General features: G+C 40.8%; 1 protein-coding gene across 1 annotated transcript in view; it reads right to left on the bottom strand.

The window, feature by feature from the left end:
* The window catches only part of KCNQ5 (potassium voltage-gated channel subfamily Q member 5), a 274517-nt gene that overhangs the window by 63382 nt on the left and 195268 nt on the right, over positions 1–15867 (bottom strand). Inside the window, exon 3 of the mRNA XM_035109615.2 lies at positions 774–900. Within this exon, the coding sequence (XP_034965506.1) occupies positions 774–900 (127 nt within the window). The remainder of the gene's footprint in view (positions 1–773; positions 901–15867) is intronic.

Genomic DNA, 15867 nt, shown 5'->3' with positions numbered 1-15867 from the left:
CACTGGAGACCCCCATGGAAACACTGATCCCAGGTGGTTTGCTCTTTGTGCCAGTTCAGCAATCCTCTCTTGCCAATGCACAACCAGGAGCACACTTTAAAGCAGGACCTACTTTTACATTTGGGAGCCCATTTCTTTTATCATATATTGGTAGGGTGGTACTGTTCCTGCTGTGACTCACCTTGGATCAGGCTGTGTCCTGCTAGTGGGTCCCAACCCATAAGCTGAAGACCAACGTGATGTCAGATGCAGAGCAGGTGGGTGCGGTTTGGGGGGGAACGACCTCATAGGCCAAATATTTCTTGTAAACAGACGCTTTATTCCAGTCAAGTGGTATATAAATTTTGTTGAATAAAACAAATGCTGGGTTAAGTTAGGCCTGCAGAATGAAGGTTCCCTATGCCATCATTAAGAGATCATGGGAAACCAATAGAGTTGCATTCCCCTGTCTCTGATCAAAGCCATTGATCAGGGTGACCAAGACTGTTTTGGCGCTAAAATTGTGCCTGAAACCAGGCTGAGATGTGACCAGATAACCTGCTTCTTCCAGGTATACCTGCAGGCCACCATAATCTAGTTGACCAGATGCATATATTAATTCCAGAGCAATATCTTTTTCTTTTCTATTGGTAATTATGGACAATCCATGTACCCATCAAAGGCATAGCCAAATGTAATCTAGGATCTGAATTAAAATAATAGCCAATGCAGTCCTGCCCTTCTGTGACAATGCTGTAGTTCATAACAAGGTTAGCCATGGTTAAAAAACTTACCTATTACACAGAATGGTTTCCTTGCGAATCTCAGCCTTCCCTGCCATCCACGGTACCGACAACAGCAGCCAGCAGACCAGATGCGCATGATAAACTCCAAACCAAAGACAACAATCATGACAGACTCCTAAGGGGGGGGGGAATAAGAAATACAGCCAGTGAAGTCAACAGCACAGAAAACAGAAGCAAATACTTGTCAGTATTGGCTTAATTCAATTTCAAGCAGCTGAAATAAAATTGGGGTTTTGTAAAATCTAAAGGATTGCATTGCATGTGACATCAGAAGCTTTGAAAAAGATTGAATTTTCACATAACACAAGGCTGTAGGGAGAAGATTGCAAAAACAAAAAAACAAAAACAAAAAACAAACAAACAAAAACAACCTCCAAAACTCTCTACACATAGAAAAGTAGCTCCTCTGGGAGATGGCAAACCTGGAACATTTCTCTCTTACGTGCTTTTTGTTTTCTACGGACAGGTAGCACTTGCATGGGATTGTGCAGATTGTACTGTGTTGAACTGTCTTTTTCACCTCTACAACTAGCAGCAGCTTGAGGAGGAGCAATTTAAGGTGGGGAAATGGCATGGGGTGCATGTATTAGGATGAACCTTTTACCAACCACCATGGCCCATTTTAAAATTCTGCCTTCCCCCTACTTCTGCTTTTCATCAAATAAAAAGATGCCAGATTAGCCAAACATAAATCTCCAATGTCAAGTTGAAGCCATTTTTTCTTTCTCCAGAGAATTAAATATGGGATACTGCTGCAAAAGTCACTGCTTGCATGAACATCGCCCACCTCCAATTGTACAGTGGTCTCCGATCAAACAGGTTGTGGAGGCTTTTGCGGTGTTTCAAATCCCTGCAGAATTTGTTTGACAAGAGATGGTAGTGAAATGAAAGAAACTGATGCCTGGCCAGCCCTATAATTAGGCAAGACAAAGGAAGCAGCTTTAGGCAGCAAATTTTGGGGTATGGTTCAAGGAAAACACATATATTATTTATGTTATGTTTTTATCACCACAGATGGCACCATTTGGATGTTCTGCATTGGGAACCAGAGCTACTGGGGCTATCTCAGAGTTAGCAGCTACATTCAGATGATAGATTTTCCCACCTTCCAAACCACGGTTTGGAGGACTGGGAAAGTGGTGCCCTGCACTTCCTCTCTCCCTTGCATGCACTTCTTGGTTTGTGAAACCACAATTTGCTGTTTGCGCTTGAATCTTGCTGTCTTGGTTGGGAGGGTTTGGTCAAACCACTAGTTTGCTTTTTCAGATGTCATAACGGCAAACTGTAGTGCGGGTGAAGGGCGGAGGGAGTACGCCAGCCACATTCCTAGTCCTCCCCCTCCATGGGAAACTGTTATGCTATAGTGCCACCTTTAAATCACTTTAAAATTGTTGACTCTGAACTCAGCACCTATGCAACTGCCATTTGATGGAGACCTACTCCAATCAAGCCTGTTTCTGAAGCATTCTAAAACCATTTTTATTTGACCATGCTTTTGATGATCAGTGCAGGTAGGATTGTGTGTGTGTGTGTGTGTGTGTGTGACACACACAGTTACTTGCCCCAAGGCCTCACAATAGTCAGGGTCAGAACAAGTATATTGAAAACAGATGTACAGTGACACAACTTCCAACAGAAATCGGCTTCCAGGTTATCAGCATTGTGTTGGTTTGAAATGATTGAGGGTTCGTGAGCTAGCTTCAGCAGACAAAAGTACTTGAAAAAGCTTATTAAGCAGTTTGTCAAAGAAACAGAGGATAAGATTTATGTTTTATTTGGCAGGTGCAAACATTTCCATGTCCAGGATAAAGCTGTTCTGTATCAGGCGGCTAATTTGTTATCCTTACAGGATGGGGACTGCTGTAGGGCCACATTAGTAAGCAAGCATGAAAAATATATTAAGCACAGGAATTATCGGCAAAGAAAGTGGTGACCCACCTTTTATCCCCCTCCCCGCTCAATACATTACTCATGTTTTTACTCTGTAAGAAACCACACTTCCTTAATCAGTCAACTGAAGGGAGCCGTCTACTGCTAAACAGTCTACCTTTCACAAGCACCACTTCTTTGTTGATTAGAGGATAAAGACGACCAGCTAATTTATTAAAACATAGCTGTATAGCATTTTCCCGTCAAAGTGCTTTAAAGCCTACTTTGTGATGTGCTTGTAGTTTCTGAAGCTTCTGACGTTGGTTGGCTAAGCTCAGGGATGGAGACCATCCCTGTCCGTATAATCAAGCAGTACATAAATTTTACAAAATAAAATAAACATCAAGCTGAGGGGGGGGGGGGAGAGACTGAATGCTGCCCAATAGGCCTCTCTACCTGACTCTCATAAATCTCCCCAGGCCACATCTCTTCTCCCAAACCTCACTCCTTTCTGGCTCTTCCAGTACTTTTGCCTGGTTGGAAAGTTTCCTTGAGCATTGACAATGCCTCTTGTTTGCATAGCTGGAGGTGGGGGGGGGGCTGTAGAAATGTCTCACATTTGTCTGGCTGGAATGTAGCCTACTCTACAGAGTTAAGACTCACATATATTGTCCCACCCATTTCGTTTGCCTGGTCCCACCTACATTTGGCACCCCCACAAGGGAATGCAGTCCACAGGTTGAAAAAGGTTCCCCCCTTGCTGGCTAAGCTGGAGCAAATAAGAGTCCAACTCACATTAAAAACTGTCCAGAATTCTCTGACGACATTACGCTGCTTTTGAAATCTCTGCATTGGAGACAGGAAATCGGAGCAAGGACACGTGCAAAGAAATCTAACAATGCACAGGAGGGACTGGATGTTATTGGAAAGAGAGAGAAAAGATTGCTGGAGGAAGTTGGGCAAAGCAGGCAATTGGCTAAAAATAGGGGCCTAAGGAAACTATGGCTCGTGGCGAGATAGAACTGAAGAAAGGAGATGTTAAGGAGAAAACAGAACCAAAGCAGAAACTCTCATGAGGCCCAGGAACAAATTGGAATGTGCACTATTGGCAGAAGGAAGTGAGCAAGCGAGGAAGGTTTGGAGAATTGGGATTAGAGAGTCCATGAGCTTCAGAGGGACTCAAAAATCACCCAGGCTTTCTGTTGCCTTTCAGCGACTCTGAAGCTCAGTGTGACCTCAGAGACGAGATACTGCCTTTGCCTGTCCAGTTAGAAGAGGAGTCTTGTTTTTGATGTTGTGCTCTGGGGGCCACAATTTTGGCAGGCTACCAAGTTCATTGGACTTTACTACACTACAGTGGTACCTCAGGTTAAGAACTTAATTCTTAACCTGAAATGATTCTTAACCTGTGGCGTGCTTTCGCTAATGGGGCCTCCCACTGGTGCGCGATTTCCGTTCTTATCCTGGGGCAAAGTTCTTAACCTGGAGCAACCACTTCCTGGTTAGCTGAGTTTGTAACCCAAAGCATCTGTAACCTGAAGCGTCTGTAACCCGAGGTACTACTGTACTTTGCAACTGCTGTCATTTTAGTGATGAGGTTCATAAACTTTACTAAACTGTTTATAGAAACTCTATAGGTTCCCATTCATGATAGATACAAAATAAGAAAAAGTCATTATCAAGTTCCTGGAAATGCTTTTTAAGAAGCCAAAGTAAACAACGCACATGATCGTTGAGAAGTTTCTTTTTAAAACTTGCACCCATTAGGCCAGCCTAAGCTATTTATATGGTAGTAATAACATCATATCTAGATGATTTATTAGATTAAGCAAATATATGGAAAATCACTAGAAATGGAATCTATCTAGCAGTAAATATTCTCAACAATATCTGACATGCCAAATGATCTTGTCATCTTCACTTGTAGGATCAGAATGAAACAAATATGACTGAAATGGATAAGTGACATGTTCACAGTGCCTAGGTAAAGGTAAAGGGACCCCTGGCCGTTAGGTCCAGTCGTGACCGACTCTGGGGTTGCGCGCTCATCTCGCATTATTGGCCGAGGGAGCCGGCGTATAGCTTCCAGGTCATGTGGCCAGCATGACAAAGCCGCTTCTGGCAAACCAGAGCAGCACATGGAAACGCCGTTTACCTTCCCGCTGTAGCGGTTCCTATTTATCTACTTGCATTTTGATGTGCTTTCGAACTGCTAGGTTGGCAGGAGCTGGGACCAAGCAACGGAAGCTCACCCCGTCACAGGGATTCGAACCGCCAACCTTCTGGTCAGCAAGCCCTAGGCTCAGTGGTTTAACCACAGCGCCACCTGGGTCCTTCTCACAGTGCCTACATTGAAGCAAATGGAATATATTCCAGCACATGGAATCCCAGTAAAATACCCTTTGTTGAAAGAGTCACTACACAGAAGCACAGAATCCTAGAATTAATCCTATAAAGGAAGTTTACATGCTCAATGTGTACTATCTGATTCGGAGTTTCATAGGTTCTCATATATACACCGTGTTTCTCCAAAAATAAGACACCGTCTTATATTTATTTTTCCTCAAAAAAACACACTATGGCTTATTTTCAGGGGATGTCTTAATTTTTTCCACCTCCTCCTGCCATGGCTGGCATTGCTGCTGTGCCTATCACTATGCCTTATTTTCGGGGTATGGCTTATATTCCTTGAATGCCTAAAAATCCTGCTACAGCTTATTTTATGGCTACGTCTTATTTTCGGAGAAACAGGGTATATACAGTATATGAGAAATTCTCATGTGAGCAATTTTCACCATTCATATAAGTGGAAGAGGCACCTTTTGAAAAGGTAGAATTTTTGCTCTGTCAAAATGAACAGGGACCCCCGTGCAGAAAAGGAAAATGCTTTGGAGCTCCCGTGCTTCCAAGAAATAGCTAGATTTAAGGAGACTGTGCAAACAGCCACATGGGAAGAATCCTCTTCCATAGAAACGTATGAGTCAGTTTTAAATTCTAGTAAGAACACAGCATATATTTTATAATCCATGTAATAAACTACTAGGACATCTCAACCAGGAAAACTAAAAGTGAAATTACTCCCTAAATGCTTCCTACTGTTTGTTTTTTTCTTAGACTAATACCCAATATATTTGTAAAGAGTAAGAAACAGTGAACTCATATTTCTTTAGTATACTATTAGCATCCAGCCTTTCAGTTTAGGATGTATAATCTGTACTAATATTAGGACATATCCTTTGCAGAGCTTGCCACTAAGCAAATGTGTACTGAGCAAATGTATTGAGGAAATTCTTACTCAAGTCTGATACTGGTTTGTCTTAAGGTAGCCTGGACTTCCTTCTCTTGAGTATTTCTGACCATAGGATCTCAACCAGTAGTCCCTTAAGCTTTTTGAAATCAAGTGCAGAGTGCATATCTGACTACATTCAGATTTCTCTTGCATCTGAACCACTTCTTCCCAAGGTTCTTCCACCTTGTCGATCAGTTCCTCCCTCTTGGTGAGGACCAGATCCAAAATAGATGATCCATTTGCTGTTTCTTCCGCCTTCTGGGAAATTAAGTTGTCTGCAAGGCAATTGAAGAATTTGTTGGACCTTACATTCCAGGCAGAGTTTGAGTTCCATCAGATATTGGAACTAGGTTTTGAACTAAGCTAATTTGCATAAGCTAATTTGTATCAGGAAAAGTTCCGTTTTTACTGGAATATTTTCTGATGCCCTTGAGAGTGATCTAATTTAGCAAGTTTATTTCCTTTTGTAATTAGTAAACAAAACAAAAAACTTTGACATCACCAAGCTTGCCATTTATTATAGTTGTATTCGGCACCCACTCATTGTTACTCATGAGCATACAAAATTGACCCCCCCCCCCATGTAAAGCACTGCAAAATCTTCCATTTTGGTTTTTTTTTCTGTGGAAAATTTTACACCATACATTGCTGAAACAGGGATCCTTCATGGAAATGGATGGGGCTCCCATGTAAGCATCAAGCATAAATGGAACCTTGGTTCTAAGTGATTGTGTTATCTTAAACTTGTGGGGCAAATCTAGCACTATTGTTTCTAATCAGACCATCCCAATTAAAGTAATCATGGAACTGTAGAACTGACATTAACTTATTTTAATCAGTGCTTGAGTAAGAAAAGGAAACGTCAGGCCAGCTAGTTCTCGATTATTATATAATTAGGTGTTTTATTTGCTAATTGAGCTTATTCTCATTTTATTACACTTCTGCATTTCAGTAACTAACTGTAGCTAGGTAATATGAGGGCTAAAAACTCTAATTGCTTTAATTGGAGGATTTGCACACAGGAGGTTTAAAACTGCAAATGGTAATTTTAATCAGTATGGGGGAAATTTAATTGGTAGGGTTAAGTGCAGTCCAGGTACTATATTATGTCTGGAATACTAGAACCGTGGTTCCCAACCTTTTTGGTATGGTAACCCACAACTCCAAATTTACTCCCTAGAGTGAGTCATTGATTTATTTTTTTTGTCACATGAATTTTTAGATCTTCAGTAGCAATCATTTTAACTGCCTTGCTGGGGTTTTTTGTTTTTGTTTTGCCTATTTCATAACCGTTATGTGACACATCCAAGCTAAAACCTATTTAACAGATTAATGTTAAGTAGTTAACATGTTAATTAATTGTTGAAATATTTATACAGTGGTACCTCGACTTACGAACGACTCGACAACTGAATTTTTTGACTTACGAATGGGGGTAATGGCCGCGCGCTTACGAATGTCTCGACATCTGAAAGAAAACCGCCGTGGTTTTAGATAGGGATTTTTCGACTTACGAATTTTTAGATAGGGTTGCTTCGACTTACGAATGTTTCCGTTTCCAATGCATTCCTATGGGAAATTGCATTTCCAATGGCATTTTTCGACTTACGAATTTTTCGACCTACGAAGGTGCCTTCGGAATGGATTAAATTCGTAAGTCGAGGCACCACTGTAGTACTTACCAAGTTATTCACAGGTTTCTTTTCATAGGAATGCAAGAACACTAATAACCTTATTGCAGGATATTGCTTCATAAACTACAAAAATTATTCTTAAAACTTAAAGCCGTGTTAAATACAGAAATTACGAATACTGTAATGTTAATAGTTTATTCATCCTAAAGTCTATGTTGGAAAGTATCAATGGGATGGCTAATCTTGGCTTTTGTCAATGAGTAGGCCAGTGTGTGGTTTGATGGCTGTTAGATATAGATCCTTAGATCCTTAGTTATAGATAGTGTGCCACTTAATTTTGTTCTCATGCCTGTCATTGCTGAAAAACCTGTCTCTTGTAGACGTGTACTACCAAATAGCAGCAGCTATCTGGGTATTGCTTCGTCAGCAAGCTCTGAAGGTCCTAACACATTGCAGTTCAATGCATTGTTGTTCTTTTTGCACAAATACAACATTGTGACATCAGTTGCAAATGGGTTTCACACCCAAACTTATCTGTTTCTTCAGCACAAAAGTAGTAGACAAACCACGACTAAGCAAACTTCACATCAGCCTTGGCTAAACTATTAACTAACCTTGGCAGCTGATCTGGTGACTGTTCGCCAAAAGATATTCCCTGTATGAGTACCTTGTGGTGAAGTGTCATTGGACCTGCCGCCATCCACCAGAGAGCGTCCCCCAAGTTTTTAAGGGCTTGTTCCGCAAGTGTCAGCACAGCATTCTAATATGCCAACCAAACGAAAAGTTGGAAGAGGTATTATTATACCAGTTAAGGATTAGAAGCAATATGGTAATTGTTTTGGATTTGCTTATAGTAAAACCCATGACTCACATGCGCAGGCTTCACAACCTACTTGCAGGTCACGACCCACAGGTCAGGCAGGCAACGCTGAACTAGAACACTGTACTAGGTGTGTTTCAAGCTAAGGTCAACTGTGAATGTAACATCACCCTCCAATTAATTAATGGAATTAACATCTTATATTAAGGCCACAACATTTATTCAGATAAGAACCTCCCAATTAATTTAGAGGGTGTTCCTGATTAACTTGACAACAGATTTGATTTGTTTTTAAAGTCAATATTTTAATTTTTCTAAGTAGCCCATATGGCAGGCTCCATCTTAGAAGATGTACGTAATATTCTTACGTGGGTCCCTAGTGCAACTACCCAAAGGGTTGCACAGCTTCCTGTTCACTGTGCACAACAACAGATGCCAAAGGAACAACTGAACAGTGGCTTCGTTAAACAGAGAATGAACAGGACCGGCTCTGAGGCCAGTTTACCCAGAACTGAAATGCTGGGGGGCTGAAACACAAACACAACACAAATCCTACCCACCAGCCCACAGGAGAAGCAATGGTTACAGTTTCTTTTAACCCTTTATACACCATATACCGCAGAAGGACGCATTCCTCCTTTTCTCACAAACAAGTGAGACAGTGCTTGATTTGAAACCTGTGTGCACCATGTAAAACAAGGTTTTGTTTTGTTTTGTTAGAACTGTGGCTTTATGACAGCCCTAAAACACTTTCCACACTCCTACATCTCTTTATATTGTTTTGAGTTGGCTTTGGATACCGACGCACAACAATCTAGTGCAGAGCTTTCCAAATTGTGTGTCGCGACACGTGTTGGCTGCAGTGTGTGTGTTGCGCAAATACTCCCCGCACTCCTCCCGGGGGTGGAAATTGATTCAACCTCTGATTTGCTAGTAAAACTGAATTACTGTGTTGCAAAACAATGCATGTCTAAAAAGTCACTAACCTGAAAAGTTTGGAAAGCCCTGATCTAGTGTCTAGGCAGCTGTTGCCAGGTCTACGCTCTATGGAGCAGTTGCAACAACCGGGGACCATTCCCTTTCCACTAGTTTATGTGCCATCGCTCAACGGAGACTGCGCCTACATGGCAACTTCCTTTGTAATCCCATTTCAATCCCCTCCTGGTTCTAGAAGAATGATGCAGGAATGGTTGGGGAATCATCTGGCCAGTCACTTGCCTGATCTACCTCTTCTTCCTCTTTTTCCAACCCATCCTGTGCTCCACCCTTTAGCACTGAAGTTTCCCCTGCTTCCCACTCGTCTTCTGGCTGGAACAGTCCCCCCACAAATCACTGAACCCCCTCTCCTGAGTCAGACTCCAGCCCCCCTGAAGAATGACACTGAAGAATATCTGGAAAAGCTGATGGACATAAAAGTGGCTGCCACACACACACATCTCTTGAAAAGGGACTTTCATGGGTGGGAAGTGGTAGTTGAGTCCAATTTCCTGATGTTTGCGACATAACGTACAGATTTTATTCTCACTCCTTTGTTATGGCCAATGGATGATACAGTACCTGTGTATTTATTTGTGCCATCATGCATGGCATGAGTTGATGGGCTGCATACAGCTAAGCTCTACTTAGGGAAGAACTGAAGTTAGCTGAAGTTAGACTAATTTCAGTGGGACTGGATGATGGCTTTAGAGATCAATTACCAGTAAATATATTCTCCTGACGCCCACAGATTCTGGAAAGGAAATTTATGAACATGACTGTATGATCATATTCATCATCAACTCATATGTGTCTTTCTATTCAGCACTTCTGTTGATCTGATCTGAAATAGTGCTTACTCGACTTAATAATCAAACTGTATGTATATGAAAGAATTGACACCCACTGATTAAGAATTGACACCTACTGATTTCAGGAAACAATAACACATTTCTAAAGCTCCTAGAGCTCTTTTGCATATGAATATGTCATTGCTGCTTTGCTAAAGAAAGCTGTGGGATTTCACAAAGCAACATCATGGGAGGGGGAGTTCTTTTTAATTGTGGTGCTAAGTAATGTGCTAATAGAAATCAAAGAGGTGGTCCAAGATCAGATGCATTTAAGAATGTACTCAACTCTGCCACTGAAATCAATGGGACTTCTAAAGTACTAACTCTGGCTGGATTGTGTCCTTTGTGATTACTGTTATATTTCACATAGGCTATTGAAATGGCTTAAATTCCCTTGCTTCTCTGTTGGCTGAAACAATAAGTGCTTTCCTTTGGAAAGACATTAAAACTGCTAAAACTGTTGTTATTGTAGTTTCCTCATTAATTAACACCACTAATCATTAAAACTCTAAATAACCTTTGGTTAATTTGCAGAGTACATGCTGTGGCCATCAAATTCCCATAGTTTCAGTCTGTTACTCTAGAGAATCAGAAGGCATATGGATAAAAAGTAGGGGGAGGGGGGAACCCATTGACATAAATTCTGGGTTATACTCCCTAATCTCAGAAGAATCATGGTTGATTAGCTATGCAAAAATAAACCTAGCAGTGGAATGTAATAAAGATTAAAACAATCCATTTTCTGCTATGTTATCCACACTCTCACTTTTAATATGCACAGTTTTTGAGGCTGCCAACCAGTTTAAAGATTTTTTAGCTTACTAACCGTTTAGGTTTAAATGTATTAATCATTTTAATAGAATTTGCATTTTACTTAGATGGTGAATGTGAAATAACCTATTTATAAAATTATTGAAACCAAAGGGACTGTTAGTCACAAAGTTTAGTTCTATTACATTTATCTGGGATTCTGAGTATTTCTTAGAGTGGCAGAAGGTGAAATTCAAAGTGTTGAATGGGCCATTCCAAGGCAGGATGGATGCGCAATGCAGATAGTTGGTGGTAACTATTTTGACACCACGGATACATCGATACATCGTTGGAAGGAACAGGGACTTGCCCTCACCAACCACCATCTTTTGCTGCTCTTGGATTGAGCCTCTATCGTTGACCATCTGTTAGCTTACTAAATGAGGTGCAAGTGTGCACTGCCACCTCTTATTCTGCTGATCATCTATGATGGAAAGGATGGAGGTGCCTGGATTTGTTTCTCCTGCCCTAAAAAGGTATTCAGTTCTGTGAGTGATGGCAGCACCAATAAATATGTTCAATGTTTTACAATGGCTGAAGAATCACTGTATCTAGACCAGGCATGTCAAACCTGCGGCCCTCCAGATGTTTTGGCCTACAACTCCCATGATCCCTAGCTAGCAGGACCAGTGGTTGGGGAAGATGGGAATTGTAGTCCAAAACATCTGGAGGGCCGCAGGTTTGACATGCCTGATCTAGACGCACTTGATCCGTAAGTACAGTGATGACTAACTTCAGTATGGATTTACTGAAGGATCTGACTTATAACCCAAGTCCCTGTGTGTTTCATGTGAAATTCTAGCTAATGAATCTATGAAGCCTGCTAATCTTCAACGTCATTTGGAGACAAAACACGCACACTCCAAAAATAAATCAATTAATTTTTCCCCAAGATCAAACTTGTGGAGTTGAAGAAGGGGCAAAACAACAACAACAACAACAACAAAAACCTTTAGGTTTGAGTTTTCAGGAGAATGCAACCTCAGCTTCTTATGTGGCACAAATCATTGGCAAAGCAGGAAAGGATCATATTCTAGGCAAGGAAGTGATTCTCCCTGCTTGTGTAGCTATATGCAAATGAGTACTTGGTGAGTCGGGAGGCTAGGGAAATCAACACACCACCTCCTTCGAGCAACATTGTGAAATGAAGAATATGTCTGATGATATAAAACAGACTCTCTTTAAGGGTCCAGACTTGCAACTTCTTTCCATTGCAAATTGATGAAACCATTGGTATTACAAACAAAGCTATCATGCCTTTGTACACTATGCATGGGAAGAAAAATATATGGAGGATTTTTTGACTTTCATGTGAACTTGCACACACTACAGCAGAGTGCATGTTTAAATCCCTGAGGGCGGGTTTTTTGGTTTGGGCTTTTGTTTGTTTTGTTTTGCAAAGAACCGCATTTCATGGGAGAAATGTGTGTGTCTGACAACAGATGGTGCTTGTGCTATGTCAGGGAAAATCAGTGGACTTGTTCATCCGTGGTGAAGTATGACTTTTCCTGACAGATTCAAACTTTTCATGTGGTCAGTTGAACAACTTTGAGTGGTTGTGTTTGGTAGCCTACTTAGCAGATGTTTTTACCTACTTGAACACTCTCAACAGAAGCCTTCAAGGTAGTGATGTGTATATTTTTTACATTGGAGATAAGATTCAGGCAGTGATTTAAAAATTATGGTTAAGGGAAAGCCGAGTAGAAGGTGGTAGCCTCACTAACATCCCAACATTGGAGACATTTCTGGAGTCCACTGAGAAAGAATTGATACCAGAACTAAAAGATAACATCAATGAGCACCTGCGTGATTTAGTATGACTAGCTTCAGATATTACTTTCCTGCACCAAATCCTGAAAACTCATGGATAAGGAATCCTTTTTAATGTGGTGACGTACAACTAACAACTCTGCGGAAGATACACTTGTTGATGTGACTTGTGACGGTTCATCAAAATAATTTTTCTAAGAATGTAGCTCATCCTGGGTGAAGGTTTTTCCTGATTATAAGTAGGTGAAAAAGCTTTGAAACATCAAGTTTCATTCTGTTCCACATATCATGTGAACAAACATTTTGGACATTTTGTTATATAAAGAACAAGCATAGAAATTGGCTCGATGTTAATCTAGATTTGATATTAAAAGTAGGAAATATTGAACTGGAAGTGGAAGCAATTGTTCGGGACAAAAAAAGGCATGATTTCTCCCAACACATTTAGGTTTAGTAGCTGCTAGATATGTCCTAATTTGTTAACTTGCAATACATGTTAGTAAAATTAAATTCATTCCCTCCCCCAACTAAATCATTGTCATTTTTGTGCAGTAATATCACAAATTTTATGGGCAGGTTTTTTTTAGTAAAACTAAAATCCATTGCTTTTTAGGGACTACCCCACATTTTCTCCAAAAATTTGCTTTGCACAGAGATATCAAAATTTTCAAAAGTAGAGGGTCCATGGCTTGGCTTTTGAAAAACAGGGGGCTGTAGTACTTAGCAAATTGGGGGACATGGATCTTGATAACTCTTACCTATTCAATAGTGTGAAAAAGCTCAAATCTGTTTTATGAATTATCTGTGGGAAAGATATCAAAAACTGGAAAGTATTTATGGTAACTCTCCTCTTACCACATACTAACCCCTACATCAGTAATTTCTCTTTACCTTCTCACTGATTTTACATGGCAGACATCCCGTTTACTGAAGGCTGCTCTGACAGACATTGCCCCCCCCCCCCGAAAAAAGCTTATCACTTGATTTTTAAAGTTTTAAAATGTTAAAATTTAACTGCTAAGTTTTACCTGCTTCTAATTCATATTAAGTAGGTGATTAATGTGTTGTATTTTATATACTTCAAGAGAACAATGTCTTGGATAAATAAGGATGGCTCACATTTCAACTCTAAGAGGAAAGAACTCAGAGACAATGATTTTAAAACAGAGGGAACACAGAGTTAATGTTGAATTCTATCCAGCTGGATTTCTAACAGTAGGAAAAGTGGGGTCATAAATTTTAAAAACACAAAAATTTGGAAGAGATTTATAAATGGAACATAAATCACTACCAATAAATTCCCAAGAGTTCCTAGTAGAATGTCTCATAAACATCCAAGCAATCCATTCCTATGTTTACTCAGAAGTAAGACTATCCGAGGCTTTCAGGGCTACTTAATTCCAGATAAACATGCTTAGATTCCAATCTTGGAAAGTGAGGGTGTAATTCTCAAATCCCCTGCACTGGTGCTATCCTCCCATCAAGGCACATGAGGCAAACCACACCAGGGAAGAAGAGGTGATCTACATCAAGTACCGGTAGTTTGTTGCACTCAAGGAGACATGTTTTCCCCTAAACCATTTTACCTTTGCCTCACAAAATCAGTAAGTGATTCATGACTGCAGGCTTACCCACAAGCAGTGGGGATGAGGATTCATATACAGTCATACCTTGGTTTAAGTACGCCTCGGTTTGAGTATTTTCAGTTTAAGTAATCCGCAGACCCGTCTGTAACGGATTAATTCACTTTCCATTACTTTCAATGGGAAAGTTCGCTTCAGGTTAAGTATGCTTCAGGTTATGTACAGACTTCCAGAACCAATTACACTCATACCTCGGGTTAAGTACGCTTCAGGTTGAGTACTCCGTGGACCCGTCTGGAACAGATTAATCCACTTTCCATTACTTTCAATGGGAAAGTTCGCTTCAGGTTAAGTATGCTTCAGTTTAAGTGCTCCATGGACCGTCTGGAATGGATTAATCCACTTTCCATTACTTTCAATGGGAAAGTTTGCTTCAGGTTAAGTACGCTTCAGGTTAAGTACAGACTTCCGGAACCAATTATGTTTGTAAACCGAGGTACCACTGTACTTTATCAATGCTTGAGGTTTGCGGTCAACGTGGGTGGAGGGGAGAAGCTCATGCTGTAAGCCTAGCATTATAAGTTCAAAAGAGGCATTGAAGCTAAACTGTAAATCAGAGTGAGGAACCCCCTAGCTAGCCCACAGGGCAATCTTGTCCCTCCAGGGGGTCCAATCAGACCTACAATGCTGTTTCTCCATAACCACACCCACCGGTCAATCACCTGATACCATTCTGATGGGTAGATGATGCCAGCTGAATGGTGGGGTTATGTAGCTCAATTCTCCACTGGTGGGAAACCCACTAGTTTCCCGCCGAGAACTAGCATGCACAGCCAAAGCATCAAGATTCAATCCCCTGCTTACCAGTTTAATTCTGCACAGTCCCTCGTCTCCATTCATCAGCTGATAAGGACAAGCAGCCTTGTCCACAGTCTGAGGTGGAGATATAAATATCTGGCCTACTGGGGGAAAATGTTTCTCCATCCCGGTGTGGATCACTTTGGAGGATTATTCCCTGGGGTATTCAGATCTGGTGAAATTTGCTGGAATCAGTCAAAAGTTAAGGCAGAAGAGAAGAAACAACACTGCTCCTCACCCTGCTCTAGAACACAGCAAGCATGAGTGAGAGACTGCTTGTACATGCAACTGTAGGAGTTGTAGTTGAAGTATCTAAACAGTCTGATGCATTATACTTGTTAAGTATAATGGCTTAATTGACCCTGAAATGAGAATGCCTGAATGTGTGTTGGTGAAAAGGTTTAACATGGGGATTTTCCATGAGGTTATATTGAAAGCAAGAAGAGCTGTAACTTGTTAATGACCTGTTGCCTGTTTTCTACTCTGTGCTGAGAGTGAACCTTTGATCATGTGATGAAAGTATTGAGTAGCAAATTCTCCATCTTGAAAGGTTGGTGGCTGTTATTAGTATTTCTGAACTCTACAGGGAGAACAATGCATGTAAATGGCTCTGCAAGACATGC

The sequence above is a fragment of the Zootoca vivipara genome, chromosome 3, assembly GCF_963506605.1.
Source record: "Zootoca vivipara chromosome 3, rZooViv1.1, whole genome shotgun sequence".
In the NCBI taxonomy this organism is placed as follows: Eukaryota; Metazoa; Chordata; class Lepidosauria; order Squamata; family Lacertidae; genus Zootoca; species Zootoca vivipara.
The sequence above is the reverse complement of the archived record's forward strand: the minus strand, read 5'-3'. Positions and strand labels throughout refer to the sequence as shown.